The following is a 13,401-nucleotide window of genomic DNA, read 5'->3' as shown; positions in this document are numbered from 1 at the left end:
TATCGTTGTGGTTCATCTCCTCCTCTGCCGTCCCCTTCTCCTTTCCCAACATCAGGGTCTTCTCCAGCGAGTCCTGTCTTCTCATTATGTGGCCAGAGTATTTAAGCTTCCCCTTCAGGGTTTGACCTGCCAGTGAAATTGTTGGTTAGTCACTTTTCAGTCGTGTCTGACTCTTCATGACGCCATTTGGGGTTTTCTAGGCAAAGATACTGGAGTGGTTTACCATTTCCTTCTCAAACCCATTCTACACATGAGGAAACCGAGGCACACAGGTTTATGTGACTTCCCCAAGGTCACACAGGTCTTGCTGACTTAGGCCCAGTGCTCTGTCCACTGTACCACTTGGCTGCCACCTTCCAATGAACAGTCTGAATTAAGCATTGACTGATTTGATCTCCTTGCTCTCGCATTGATTCTGCGGTGCTCAGCTTTCCTTATAGTTCAGCTCTCACAGCCACATGTTGCTACTGGAAAGACCGAGCTTTGACCGTGTAGACCTTTGTCAGCAAGGTGACGTCTCCGCTTTTTAGTCTGCTGTCCACATTTGCCCGAGCTTTCCTTCCAAGGAGCGAGCGTCTGTTAATTTCCTGGCTGCTGTCACCGTCTGCAGCGATCTCGGAGCCCAAGAGTATAAATCGGACGCTGCTTCCATTTCTTCTCCCTCTGTTTGCCAGAAGGTGAAGGGGCCACCCGCCAGCGCCTTAGTTTTTTGCCGTGAAGTGTCCATGCAGCTTTCACGCTCTCCTCTTTCTCCCTCATCAAGAGGCTTCTCCGTTCCTCTTCGCTTCCTGCCACCCGAGGGGTGTCCTCTGCATGTCTGAGGTTGTTGGTATTCCTCCCAGCAACCTTACTTCCAGCTTTGGATTCCTCCGGCCTGGCACTTCACATGACGTGCTCTGTGTGGGAGTTCCACGGCTAAGGTGACAGCACCCGGCCTCGCCATCCTCTTTTCTCAGTCTTAAACCAATCGGTTGTTCGTCCCACGTTTGGTTCTTCTGCTTCTCGGCCCACGTACCGGTTCCTCAGGAGACAAGTCAGATGACCTGTGCTCCCGTCTCTCTGAGGACCTGCCACGTTTTGTCGTGATCCCCCCGTCGTAGGCTTCAGTGTCGTCAGTGAAGCAGGCGGAGGCGTCTTCCTGGGACTCCCTTGCTTTCTCCGTAATCCAGCACATGTTGGCAGTTTGGTCTCTCAGTCCTCTGCCTGCTCTTCTGGGATTCTCGGTTCCCGTGTTGCTGAAACCCTCTCCACCTCTCTCGGCCACTCTCTCTCGCTCATTCTCAGAGTCTTTCTCATCCTCTGGTTCCTTCCTTGCTTACAAACATGCCCAGATCTCCCCCCAGCCGTAAAAGTCTTTCTCTTGCTCCTGCCCTCGCCTCAGGCTCCGGCTTCACCCTGCTCAGCCCTTTCACAGCCATACTCCCAGACTGGACAAGTGAACCGGGCTCCTGCAGGGGCTGCCCGCCATCTTTGAATTGCCAAGTCAAAGTCCTTCTCCTTCTGGACCTCGGCAGCATGGGACACCGACGACCTCCACTCTCTCTCCTTTGCAGGGTCTTTATCCAGACTGGAGCCGCTAACTCTGCCCTGGCCCCCTTTTTCTTCTCCTTCTGTGCCCTTCACTCAGTGACTCCATCCGCTCTCGTGGATGCCACAGTCACCTATGTCTGCTGTGAGGACTGTCAGGCCAGTTGGTGCCACCCTCACCTCTCTCCTAACCTCCATCTCCCATCTCCAAGTGTCTTTGAGACATCGCAGCCTGCGTGTGCCGTAGACATCGTCACCTCGACAGATCCCAGACAGAGCTCATTCTCTTTCCCCCCAAAACCCCCCTCCTGCTGTCCTTCCAGTCACCTGGACTCTCGTGCTGACCACCTCCCTATCTCCCACCCCCCACGTCCAGCATGGTGCCAACGCCTGTCCCTCTGTCTTCTGCAGCATCTTTTGAAGATGCCCTCTTCTGTCCTCTGACCCTGCTCTGCCCCGGTGAGAGGGCCTGGACCACACAATAACTGGGGAGGGGAGGGGTCTGCCTGCTTCCAGGCCTCCCCACTCCAGCCCAAAGGGGCTTGTCTAAACGCAGGACTGACCTCATCTCCCCACTCCCCACTCCCCGTCCCCATTCATGGCCAGAATCAACCGTAAAATCCTCTGGCTTCCGAAGCCTTCCTGACCTGGCCCCCACTGCCCACCACATCCTCGGGGATCCAGTGACATCCCCATGCCATTGGTGGCCCGGCCTGGAACATTCCTCGTTGCCTCCACATCCTGACTTCTTGAAAAAGGAAGCCAGACTGGCCTTTCTGTCCCTGCTGGGCCCAGCGCCTGCCCCGGGAGACTCTTCCTCTCTTATCCTGGTCCGGTCTGGTTTGTTCCCAAGGGTTTGCTGTAGTCTGCCTCTCCCTGGAGCACAGGGGCTGGTTCTGCCTGTCTTTGAATGCCCAGCGTTCAGCACAGTGCCCGGTACGCTGACTGCCGACTACTCCCTGGCTGTCTCCATTCGCCTCCGCCCCATCTTCCCCTTCCCCGTTTCCTTTCACCCCTCGCCCTGTGCGTAGAAGTGTCCTAGGTTCTTAGCCCCTTCTCTCTGTGCACTCCCCGTGGCCGCAGTTACCACCTCCATGCAGATGACCCCAAATTCATAAATGCCGCCGCAGTCTAGTCCCGTGTCATGAACCGCCTGTAGCTCCGTTACCTCCAGGATAAAATCCCTGCTCTTCTGCCTGCCTCTTCCCAGTCATCATAGTTCGGGTCTGGCCTTCCCATCTGTTGATGCCGCTCGCTCTTGGCGGAACGGGAACCCTTCCTATGCCCCGAGAGATCCAAGGAGGGGGCGAGAAGCCGAGGGGGTGCCCATCACTTGGCAAGTGGATGGATGAGTGATGGAGGAGACGCAGCGGGCTCGTAGGGCGCCGCCAGCCCCCACCCCGGCCCTGACCGAAGCTCTTTGGCTTGAGTGCGCCTAGTTTTTCAGTGAGGGGAGAGGGACTTTTGTTCATTAAAGCCTACATTTCAGGCATTTCTCAGCCCCGAGAACCCGGAAGAGCCTTATCTGGAAGGAATCAGCTACAACTGTGTGGCCCCAGGCAAGCGCTTCATGCCCATGGACAACCTATCTGGCGGAGAGAAGTGCGTGGCGGCGCTGGCCCTCCTATTCGCCGTGCACAGGTGAGTGCTGCGGCTGCCTGGTGCATCTTGCCACGGAGGATGAGGCTCGCGATTCCTTTTCTCGCGGCTAAAGGTGGAAAGCGTAACGTTGACTTATCCCTTTCCATAGCCACTAGGATCACTTGTGCCACGTGAGCAGTTGATGCCCTACAATCTATGACCTGGGGATTGTGAGTGCTCGCCATAGCAGCGCATGGCAAACCTAGCATTGATAGCCCTATTTTACAGATGGGGAAGCTGAGGCTCAGAGCTGAAGGGGCGTGTACAGCTTGAAAGGGAAAGATCTGAGCTTTAAATCTGGCTCTCCCACCTCTTTCCATGGGATGCTTCTGCCCCTAAATGCCAGCCCCTTAAAGGGCTGTAATCTGCCTTGTTCCCCCTCAGGTGAGTACCTGTTAAGCGCCTGCTGTGTGCCAGGCACTGTGGCACAGGGCAGGTGGAGGAGCCCCCATCCCACTGGCCCAGGAGGATCTGTGGGTGCCGTGGGTCCCCTCTCAGGCTGTTTATGGGCCAGGGCAGCCACAGACCGGGTGTCTTTAGGCTTTGCACTGCTAGGTCTGGAGCAGAGCTCTAGGCCCTTGGCCCAAAGCAGGGCCTGCGCTCAGCCCTTCACTGTATCCCCTCCCCCCGCCTGCATGCTTTGGGGGTACTTGGGGGAGGGTGGGCCTCTGGGTGCGTGCCTGGCAGTGGGCACACAACTCTCATTGGAGGAGCTTGTGGCACCCAGGTCATGGCTATGGATGATAAAAGGCACCAGACAAAATGGTGACCAAGAGAGCAAAAGGAAACCCCCGCTAGTCCCTCCCCCGAGTGTAGGCCGACTCCCAGAGCCCGGCCAGCCTGGACGGCAAGGCTGGAGGGGCAGTGGGCGCTTACGGAGTTGATGCCCACCCCAAGAGGCATAAGTCTGTGCTGCCACACCCCCACATTCAGAACAGGAGGCTGGGGCATAGGGCACAAAGAAGATGGAAAACGGTCCTGGAACTGGGGAGAAGAAAGGAATTCAGAGACAGCAGGTGGTTTGGGGTTTGGGGACAGTGTTCGATGTTTCTGAACTAGGAAATAAAGCCAGACCATAGCCGACGCTCCTCAGACCCACGTCAGGTTCAGAGCCCTCAGCCTGGGCCGGAGGAGACAGACGCAGGGCCACGGCCCCCGAGGTTCGAGGAGTTTGTTCTTTAAGAGGAGGTTCAGGTGTCCAGGAGGGGCAGCTGGGGGGGGGGGGGGGCCCAGTGAGGAGGGAAATCAGGGAAGGCTTCCCGGGAGAGGTGTCATTTGAAGAGGCAGAGCTGGGGCTGAGACTTGCCCTTTGATGTCCTAACATGAAGTTTTGCCCACAGTAGGCCCTTGGTAAGGACTCACTGTGTGTCAGGGGCTGAGGACCGTGGGGGTGGGGGCTGCTGCTCTGGCCCCTGGCCTGAGGCCTGCCTGCGAGCAGGGCCCTCCAGGAGCTGCCCACTCTGTCTACCTACCGCTTCTCTTTCAGCTTCCGTCCGGCGCCGTTCTTTGTCCTCGATGAAGTGGACGCGGCCTTGGACAACACAAACATTGGCAAGGCGAGTGCCATGGGCCCCTTGCTTAGAGAGGAAGGCAGGTCGGGTGGTTCCCTTGACCGAAGAGGGGTGCACCCAGGGCCGGGGCCCCATGGGGAAGCCCACCCATGCCCATCGCATCAGGGGTCTCAGAGTAGAACCTCTCCCCACCTCACTCACGCACCCAGAGGCAAGGGGCCGCTACCTGCCAAGGCAGCCCGTTTCACTTGCAGAGACCTTTAGGGATCAGACCCCCTCCGCCCCACTCTTCCAGACTGAGGTCCCTGCATGTCCCTCCTAAGCGGGGCTGGTGCCCCCCAGACCACAGGTAGAGCTCCCAGGGACTCCCAGCTGACAACAGTGGTGGCTTCAGCCCCACTGGCCCGACCCTGACAGCTCCCTGGCCTCACCTTCCTCATCTGTCAAGTGGGGGCGACACTATCTGGAAGCCAGGTAGGGCAGGCACAGGACCAAGGCCCAGGTCGGCTTCCTAGCCAGTGGACCTCACTGCCTCTCGAGCCCCCTGCGCACAACCCATGGAGGGAGGGAGCCAGCGCGCTGGCCTTGGCGGGGGCGGGGGGGGCTCAGCTGACCCCGCGGCGGCTCTGTGGGCAGGTGTCCATGTACATGAGGGAGCAGACCCACGAGCACGTCCAGATGATCGTCATCTCCCTCAAGGAGGAGTTCTACTCCAAAGCGGACGCCCTCGTGGGCATCTACCCCGAGGTAACGCCCGCTGAGGTGCCCGCCCTGGCGCGGGGCTCGTCTGCGCGTCCCCTCCCCTCGGCCTTTGCCTCTCTGTCTCTGTCTGTCTCGGGTGTGCTAGCACACCCAGTCCTTCGGGGTGCTGGACCCACGTAGCCCCCCCAGCGTCCCTCTTGACCGTGCGTGTTCGGTGATGCCGCTTGCTTTCTTCCCCATCAAATGCCAGCGAGAGTGCGCAGGCCTGGCGTCAGGAGCGCCAAGTTTGGCCCCAGCCCCTGGGCCTCAGCATCATCTGCCGCAAAGTGGGCACCCGAGGGCGGGGGCTGGGGGAGTTGGTGGAGAAATCTCACCCTGGCTGAATAATGCCGCCCCTCCACCACCCCCGCCCCCCTTTCTGAAGGGCGTCGCCTCTGCTTCCCTTCCAGCAAGACGACTGCATGTTCAGCCGAGTCCTGACCCTCGATTTGTCTTTGTACCCGGACGGTGACAGCCAGGAGCACCGCGGCAGGCGCCGAGAGAGCCGCTCGAGGCGCACCTAGGCCATTCAGCTTGGTCAAGGGCGCCCGTGCGGCCCCCTCCTCCCTGCGATGCTTGCACAGAGGACCCCCGACCGAGAGGGGAGGGTGGTGCTCAGGCCCCACGTTTGTTTGCGTTCGTAGTTCATAGGGAATAAACGTAGTTGTTGCAGAGCCGTGTTGTGCTGTGGCTGCTTTTATGAAATGCCAAGACAGGAGATGCAGTCAGTGCCCAAGCCGAGGGTCCTGCTGGGGGGCGGGGTGGGCACACCCAAAACAGACGCTAGGTACAGCTCCCACCCCGTCCTAACCCCGAGTGAGCTGGCCCCCAGAAAAAGCCGTCTACACTGTGCTCCCTGCCTCCACCTCCAGTCTTCTCACTTCTCAGCCCTGGCTTCCCAGCTGATGGGGCCCCCAAATGACCTCATCAGGCTTCCTCTGTTGACTCCTGCCTGGCCTTGGGGGGGATCTGCCTCCAGAGACGGGGGTCTCTCTGGCCCTCGGCCCTCCTGATCTTCGGCCATCAGAGGGGCTTCAGAACAGGGAGGGCCTCGACGGTCGCCCCTGGACTCACTGCCTTCGTCCTTACCCCCATCCCTCTCCTATCTATCCCCTTCCTTTGAACCCACTCGAGGCCCTGCAAGTCCCACTGGCATGGCTCAGTCTTCCTGAAGGCAGGCAGCTGGGTGGGGACAGCATTTGGGGGTCAGGAAGACCCGTGTTCTAATCCTGCTTCAGATACTAGCTGTGTGACCCTGTCCAAGTGATCTGTAAAATAGGACAAACAGCAGCTACCTGCAAGGGCTGGGCACACTTTAAATTGCCGTAAATGCCACTATTCCTGATGACCCCTGAGATGGGGTTCAGATAGCTGTGCCCCCCCACCCCCAGTTGCGATGGCAGTGAGGAAAATTAACACCGCGCTCTGGCATGGCAGAATCGGTGTCACTCCACTGACATCCATCCTACTCCCTGCTTTGTCAAACCCCATCTCTGAGCCCAGCCATGGGATCCCCTACCCTCCCTTCCCCTTGTGTTTACCTGTAAATGGACAAACAGCTGGGGTGCAAGGGGCAGAGTCCTGACCGCTGGTGCTGAGTCTCGTAAAGCCATGCCCGCATGTTCCTTAAGGGGTCAGAGGGGGTCGTGATCAGCCACACCTGAAGGTGGCCTGCTTTCCACAGCGACCACTTATCTGAGCCTTTTTTACTAAGGGGAGGGTCTCAGTAAATGTGGTCTTTTCAGTGCCTTGTTGGTGTGACCTGTTTTATTAATGGTGATACACATTACTGTTTGTGAGCTGTTAGCTCACCTCAGTTTACTTTTGCTCAGCACACTTGGGATCTGGGGGTGAAGGCCAACCCCTGCCCAGAACCCCTCCCTCTGGGGCGTGTGGACATGTTCCACTGAACCGGAGGCTTTTCTCCTCAGGAACCGTGGCACAAGCTGACTCTTCCCTGAAACCCGAGGTCGTCTTGGGCAAGGAGGAAAGCACCCACTGGGGACAGATTTGTGTTAAAAGGCAGAACTTTACGTTTGGAGCTAATTGGCCCTATGGCCCTGTGACCCTCCGATGTCGGGAAAGGCAGATCTGGGGAGATAATCTGTGATCCCCTGGAAGGAAGTTTACCACGTGGGATTCATTTTCCTCAAGGACAGCCCCCCAAAGGGAGTAATCAAGGTGCACAGCCTAGCACAACTCCACCCTGGAGCAAACTGACTTCTAGCCCTCTTAGGCTCGGAGGAGGTCGCTCCCCGGGGATGCGGTGAAAATGGCTGTGGGGGGAATCTCGCAGACTTTCCTTGCTCACACTTGAAGAATCACTTTTTTTTTTGCTCCCCGAGAAAGCTCCCCTGGGGCCTCTCCTGGAAGTGTGGGATGAGGAGGGAGAACTCCCAGCTGAACCAGGGATGGAAAAAAAAGCAATTAAGTTTTGTGATACCTGGTTTTGATATGGTTTAGGGGCTCAGGGTGCTGGGACCCCAAAATCACAACACGCGGGTCCTGCCCGAAAGAATTCGACCCAAGCCTTCTTTCAGCCAAAGATAAAGTTTATTAGAACATCTGTCATATTGGGCAGACTCTTAAGGAGTCTGAACATGGGTAAGCAGTGGCTAGATTATAAGAATCTGAGCATCTTAGTGGAGACAAGGTGGACCTTACATACAGAAAGCCTATGGGAGGGATCCAGGAGTGGCCAAGTAGTCTATGAGGTAATACAATTCCAGGGAAATGGAGCCTACGTGGGACCAAGGGTGGGAAGTGGCCTGGGGCTGTAAGGAGGCAAGACAATGGAGGGCCAGGCTAGGTTTTGGATAACAGAATTGGGGGATCGGGTGTAGCCACAATGAAAGGCTAGTTGATGGGATTATAGCCTCAGGGAAATGCCAGAGATTTGGCCACGTGGGAAAGTCCAGGGTTTTCCTTTCTGGGGCCCAGATCCCAACCCCATCAGTTTAAAATGGGGAAAGATTCAGCTGGTGAATTACTCTGGAACTTTTGACTGCCATAAACTGTAAGATTGAAGGTCAATCCCGCAGATAACAACCCCAAACAGACTGTGGGTATTTCTGGAACGAATGAGCCGATCCTTTAAGTGAATTTGAGTATCTGTCGGCATCGTCCCCCTTCCAGAAGCTGCCCGTCAGGATCGAAGGCTGGCACCAGCAGCCTTTCGCCCCCTGGAGAAGGGTCATTCCTAGATTTGATGAAGACCTTGGAGCAGCTATAGACCCCTTTCAACCATATTTAGAGGTGATCACCCAATTTGGGAAGATGTAGCTGACTTAATGATGACCCTGCTCTCCGTGGGAGAAAGATAAGCCATCATAGAAACAATAGGTTGGCGCCTGTGGAGGGGCTGGAGACCACCCCAGGATCTCCCCATTTGGCTTTGACAAGATCCACATGGGACCCTCCCCCCCAGGCCTGGAGCAGGCTAGGCAATCTTTGCTCCAGGGTATGAAGGACCATGGAGCATGTCTGGGGAACTGGTGAGTGCAAGAGGAAGGTGGAAACTCGCATCATTGTTACGATGGGCTGTGCAAAAGTGTTTGTAAAATGTATGCGAGATTGGACCCCATCAACCCGCAGGATGCAGGCTTATTAGCAATCAGTCATCACTGGAAGTGTGGCATGGGATGCCGAGAGGTCGGCTATCATGGCCGAAGTGCAGGAAGGAAACAGACCCCAAGAATCAAAGGTGGAATGGATCTAGGGGTTCCCAGAGGAACAGTGATGCATGAAGGTGAGGGAGAGACACAGAACCTGAGTCCTAACCCGTTATCCACATTCCTCTCCCCAAACAGTGGACCTGATGGGGTTGGGAAAGGAAAAACCCTGGACTTTCCCACTTGGTCAAATCTCTGGCATTTGCCTGAGGCTATAATCCCATCAACTGGCCTTTCATTGTGGCTACAACTCAATCTTCCAATTCTGTTAACCTAGCTTGGCCTTCCTTTGTCTTATGGCCCCTGGCCGTTTCCCACCCTTAACCCTAGCTAGGTTCCATTCTCCCTTGGCCAGGAGGACCTGGAGGTCCCAGGAGTTCTGTTCACCCCAGTCTACTGGCCACTCCTAGGTCCCTCCCACAGTCTTTCTGTATATAAGGCCCACCTTGTCTCCATTCAGATGCTCAGATTCTTAAAGTCTAGCCACTGGTCAGATTCTTATAATCTAGCCAGTAGCTTACTAATGTTGACTCCTTCAGAGCCTGCCCAATATGACTGATGTTCTAATAAACCTTGTCTTTGGCTGAAAGAAGGCTTGGGTAGAATTTTTTCGGGCAGGACCTGCATGTTGTGATATTGGGGTCGCAGCACCCCTAACCTCTAAACTGCATCAGACCCCAGATAACCCTAAAGGCTGGGGACATGTTTGTCTCTAAAGCAGTCCTAATAACCTCAGTTGGGTCTTTAAATGTTGGGCATCCAGCATCTTTCTAAACTCTAGCATGGTTTCCATGGATCCCCCTTCTGGGATAAATCCCCGTCAACCTCTGGGACAGGGAATCCTATGAAAACTCGGGGCAACCATTCCCTGCTTCCCTCCTAGTACTTAACACCAGGGCCATGTGTTTTGAGCTACAAAAGTCGCCTTTAATCAAGGTTTCTCTGTAGTGGCCTTGAAGGCGAACTGTCTAGAATGTCAGCAACGACCACTGTAAAAAGCTCTCTCTGAGAAATGGTAAGAACTGAGAAACGCAGCTCTCTTGATTTGGAAATGCTGCAATATTGACTGTCTCCTGATTCTGAACAGTGAAAAGCAAACAGAAAGAAAAAAAAAGTTAAACACAGTTTAATGTGGAAAAATGCTCCGATTTGACTTTTGTCAAGACATAACAGCCCTTGTTAGAGCAGCCCAGACTTTTGTAAGCTGTAAACTGGGGCTGAAGGACTGGGAGCACCCCCCCCACTCCCTGCCCTGAGGTTAAGGTGTAGACTAGCCCTCAAGTGTGACCTAGGATCCCACCTGGCTCCCCACCCCCTTTTGTGATGACCAAGAACGTCTAGATATCTTTCTGGAGCCTGCAGCACAGCTGTCTTACCCCTTCCGGGAGGGGCTCTCATTACCTTAGACATATTATCAAACTAATTCAACCTGAGCTGACGTGACAGCTGAGGAGAGCTAAGTACGCTATGGCATGGACTAGCATCTTCAAGTTGTCGAGTCTGGGATGGAGCAGGTAAGAACAAGCAGGAGAAAAGGTCCCGGGACACGGCGTCCTGGGGCCTCGCCCTCTGGGCTGGCACAGGCTGGAGCAAGGTCAGCCTCCCAAAGCTCAGCCACAAAGTTGTGGGATTTTTAACATTGCCACAAAAAGCGATAAAACCCAGATCTGATGTGTTTGGAGCATGTCCTGGACCTAACTCGGAAGGTGATCCAAATGTGTTCCCTCTGAGGATAATTGGGATAGATCAGAACTTAGTCCAGGATGGCCACTTTTAAATCAGATTAGCTGGTAAACAAAATAAAATAAAAATTAAGATTCAGTAATGATACCATTTGGGGCGGCTAGGGGGCGCCATAGTGCACAGGGTGCCAGACCTGGAGTCGGGGACACTCATCTGAGTTCAAATGTGGCCTCAGACACTTCCTAGCTGGGTGACCTTGGGCAAGTCACTTCACCCTGCTTGCCTCAGTTTCCTCATCTGTAAAATGAGCTGGAGAAGAAAATGGCAAGCCACTCCAGTATCTTCACCAAGAAAACACCAAATGGGGTCACAGAGTCGGACACGACTGGAAGAACACATTTGTAAAAATACATCCAGATATTGACTTTATTCTGGTCTCGTTTTAATGTTCTATTAAGTCAGAATTTACAATTTGGCATCGAGATGTTGGGAAAACGCATGGGCCTGTGTTACACAGGGAAATTTGATGGCTTGGGTGACCTGAAAATCAGTTGTTTCATCTGGAGCTTTCTTAATCTGTAACGTGCCTCCGGGGCTGTTGGGAGGACTGCATGATAGGATGATTGCAAAGGGCCTAGCAGAAATTGGACAGTTCATTCTACTAGAAACATTGCTAGAAAAACCAACGTTTTACTTGTATGGTCTGATGCAGTGAGGTGAGCAGAACCAGGAGAACGTTGTACACAGTAACAGCCACGTTGTGCAATGACTGACGTTGATAGACTCAGCCCTCCTCAGCAGTGCAAGGATCTAGGACATCTCCCAAGGCCTCGTGATGGAAAATGCCATCCACATCCAGAGAAGGAACTATGGAGTCTGAATGCAGATGGAAGCATCTTGTGGTTCCTCCTATTGGTTCTAATTCTTCCTTACAACATCACTAACATGAAAATGGTTAATAGGAATGTATATGTATAGCCTGTACCAGACTGCGCACCGTCTTGGGGAGGGAGGCAGGAAGGGAAGGGGAGAAAACTTAAAACTCAAAAGCTTATGGAAGCGATTGTTGATAAATCAAAATAAACTAATAAAAAAAGCCAACATTCTTTAGCCTCTTGGATTATAGGTTTAGCTCTTAAGACTGATATAAACGTTTAAAATGATTTATTTAGAAGTGGCAGTAATCATCTGCGAATCTGGGTAGTGGGGATCCCTTAAACCGCCCTTACTTGAAAAGCGGAGCCCCGAGAGCTCGCCAGCCCTGTGAACAGCACAGAGAAGCCTCAGCTGCTCACCTTTCCGGGCTTGGCCCGCACCCCGCATCAAGCACGGGGCCCGGCCACTGTGATTCTGTTGGGACCCCTTTACTGTTTCCTTCTCTCCTGCAAACTGAGAATCACTGCATGAGCTCCAGGACCAGCCTTGCCCTGCCCCCTTCAGACCAAACCCCAGAGAGCCCTTCGGTCTCGTGGTTCAGTCACTTTTTGTCTGGTCCCACTCTTCCTGACCCCCCCCCCTTTTTTTTGGCCATTTCCTTTCCCAGCTCATTTTACAGATCAGGAAACTGAGGCAAACAGTGAAGTGACTCGCCCAGGGTCACCCAGCTAATAAGTGTGTGAGGCCAGATTTGAACTTGGGTCTTCCTCACTGCATGGCCCAACATTCTATGCCACCTTAGTCTTCTGCTTGAGCCAAAAAACCTAGTACCGTCCTAGCCCTCAGCGATGGCCTATGATATTTGGCCCAGCGCACTTTGAGCTGGCCTGGTCGATACTTCCTTGTACCATCACTGTAAAATGAAATGCGCTCGTGCTGGGAAACTTGCTAACGCCAATGGTGTCAGAAAAAGCCCTCCCTCTGTATTTGGACCCTGAGCGGCTCTAAGCGCGGCTATTACAAAGTGGCGGCTATCTGAAGCGTGTTTATTTCACCAGGACTCTAATGACGCACGCGCTGTCTGGGACGTGGTCATCAGAGGTTCTACAATGCTTGAGCCTGAGAGGGGGAAGGTTCTAGGTCCACGCTGACGAGCCAGCCCCGTCCAGAAACTGGGTTCCATCTGTATCTATCGAGCTCTCCACACACAAGGGGAGGGCGGCCTGGCCTGGAGTCCCGCTGCCCCTGACAAAGTGCAGAGCATCATAGCTGCCAGGGGGTCCACGTGTGATTAGCAGAGCGAGGGGCTGTCCTGGGCACGGCCACCTGGCCGACATCATTCAGGGCAGTCTCAGGGATAACCGACCCGGCCCTACACTGTGATTAGTGGGATTGCCGTGTTCTGACTCAGCAGGTTGGCCACTGTGGGCGTGGCCTGAGGCCGCCCTCCTGACTCAGTTTCCCCCCTGGCTAGGCTGGCCTGTCTGTCGGTACACTTGGCTGCCCACGTGACTTAAGCCGTAGGTGTTTGAGAGTGGGCACGTCAGCTAGTGCCTCACGGAGGAATCAACATTATGCTCTATCATTTCTCTCATGATCAGCGCTGTCCACCCTCCTTCCCTTCCCCATCTCTGAGCCCAGCTCAAAAGGAGATCTCTCCCAGGCCGCCCAGCCCAGGGCCTCCCAGTGTGGGGGAGCATGGTTCTTGACCATGGGAGGGTCCCCACCCCACTTCTCCGTGGGTCCGCCCG

The 13,401-nt window shown here is 54.8% G+C and overlaps 1 protein-coding gene across 2 annotated transcripts in view; it reads left to right on the top strand.

Annotated features, from left to right (window-relative positions):
- Positions 1–6,084, top strand: part of SMC1B (structural maintenance of chromosomes 1B) — a 53,434-nt gene extending 47,350 nt beyond the window's left edge. For both annotated transcript variants that reach the window (XM_027854322.1, XM_027854323.1), the window contains 4 exons: positions 3,017–3,168; positions 4,655–4,724; positions 5,316–5,426; positions 5,831–6,084. In XM_027854322.1, the coding sequence (XP_027710123.1) occupies positions 3,017–3,168; positions 4,655–4,724; positions 5,316–5,426; positions 5,831–5,944 (447 nt within the window). In that variant the 3' untranslated portion in view covers positions 5,945–6,084. The remainder of the gene's footprint in view (positions 1–3,016; positions 3,169–4,654; positions 4,725–5,315; positions 5,427–5,830) is intronic.
- Positions 6,085–13,401: the final 7,317 nt, after the last annotated feature.

The sequence above is a fragment of the Vombatus ursinus genome, unplaced genomic scaffold (genome assembly GCF_900497805.2).
Source record: "Vombatus ursinus unplaced genomic scaffold, bare-nosed wombat genome assembly UNPS02010394.1, whole genome shotgun sequence".
Taxonomy (NCBI): Eukaryota; Metazoa; Chordata; class Mammalia; order Diprotodontia; family Vombatidae; genus Vombatus; species Vombatus ursinus.
This window is presented reverse-complemented; position numbering and strand designations above follow the sequence as displayed.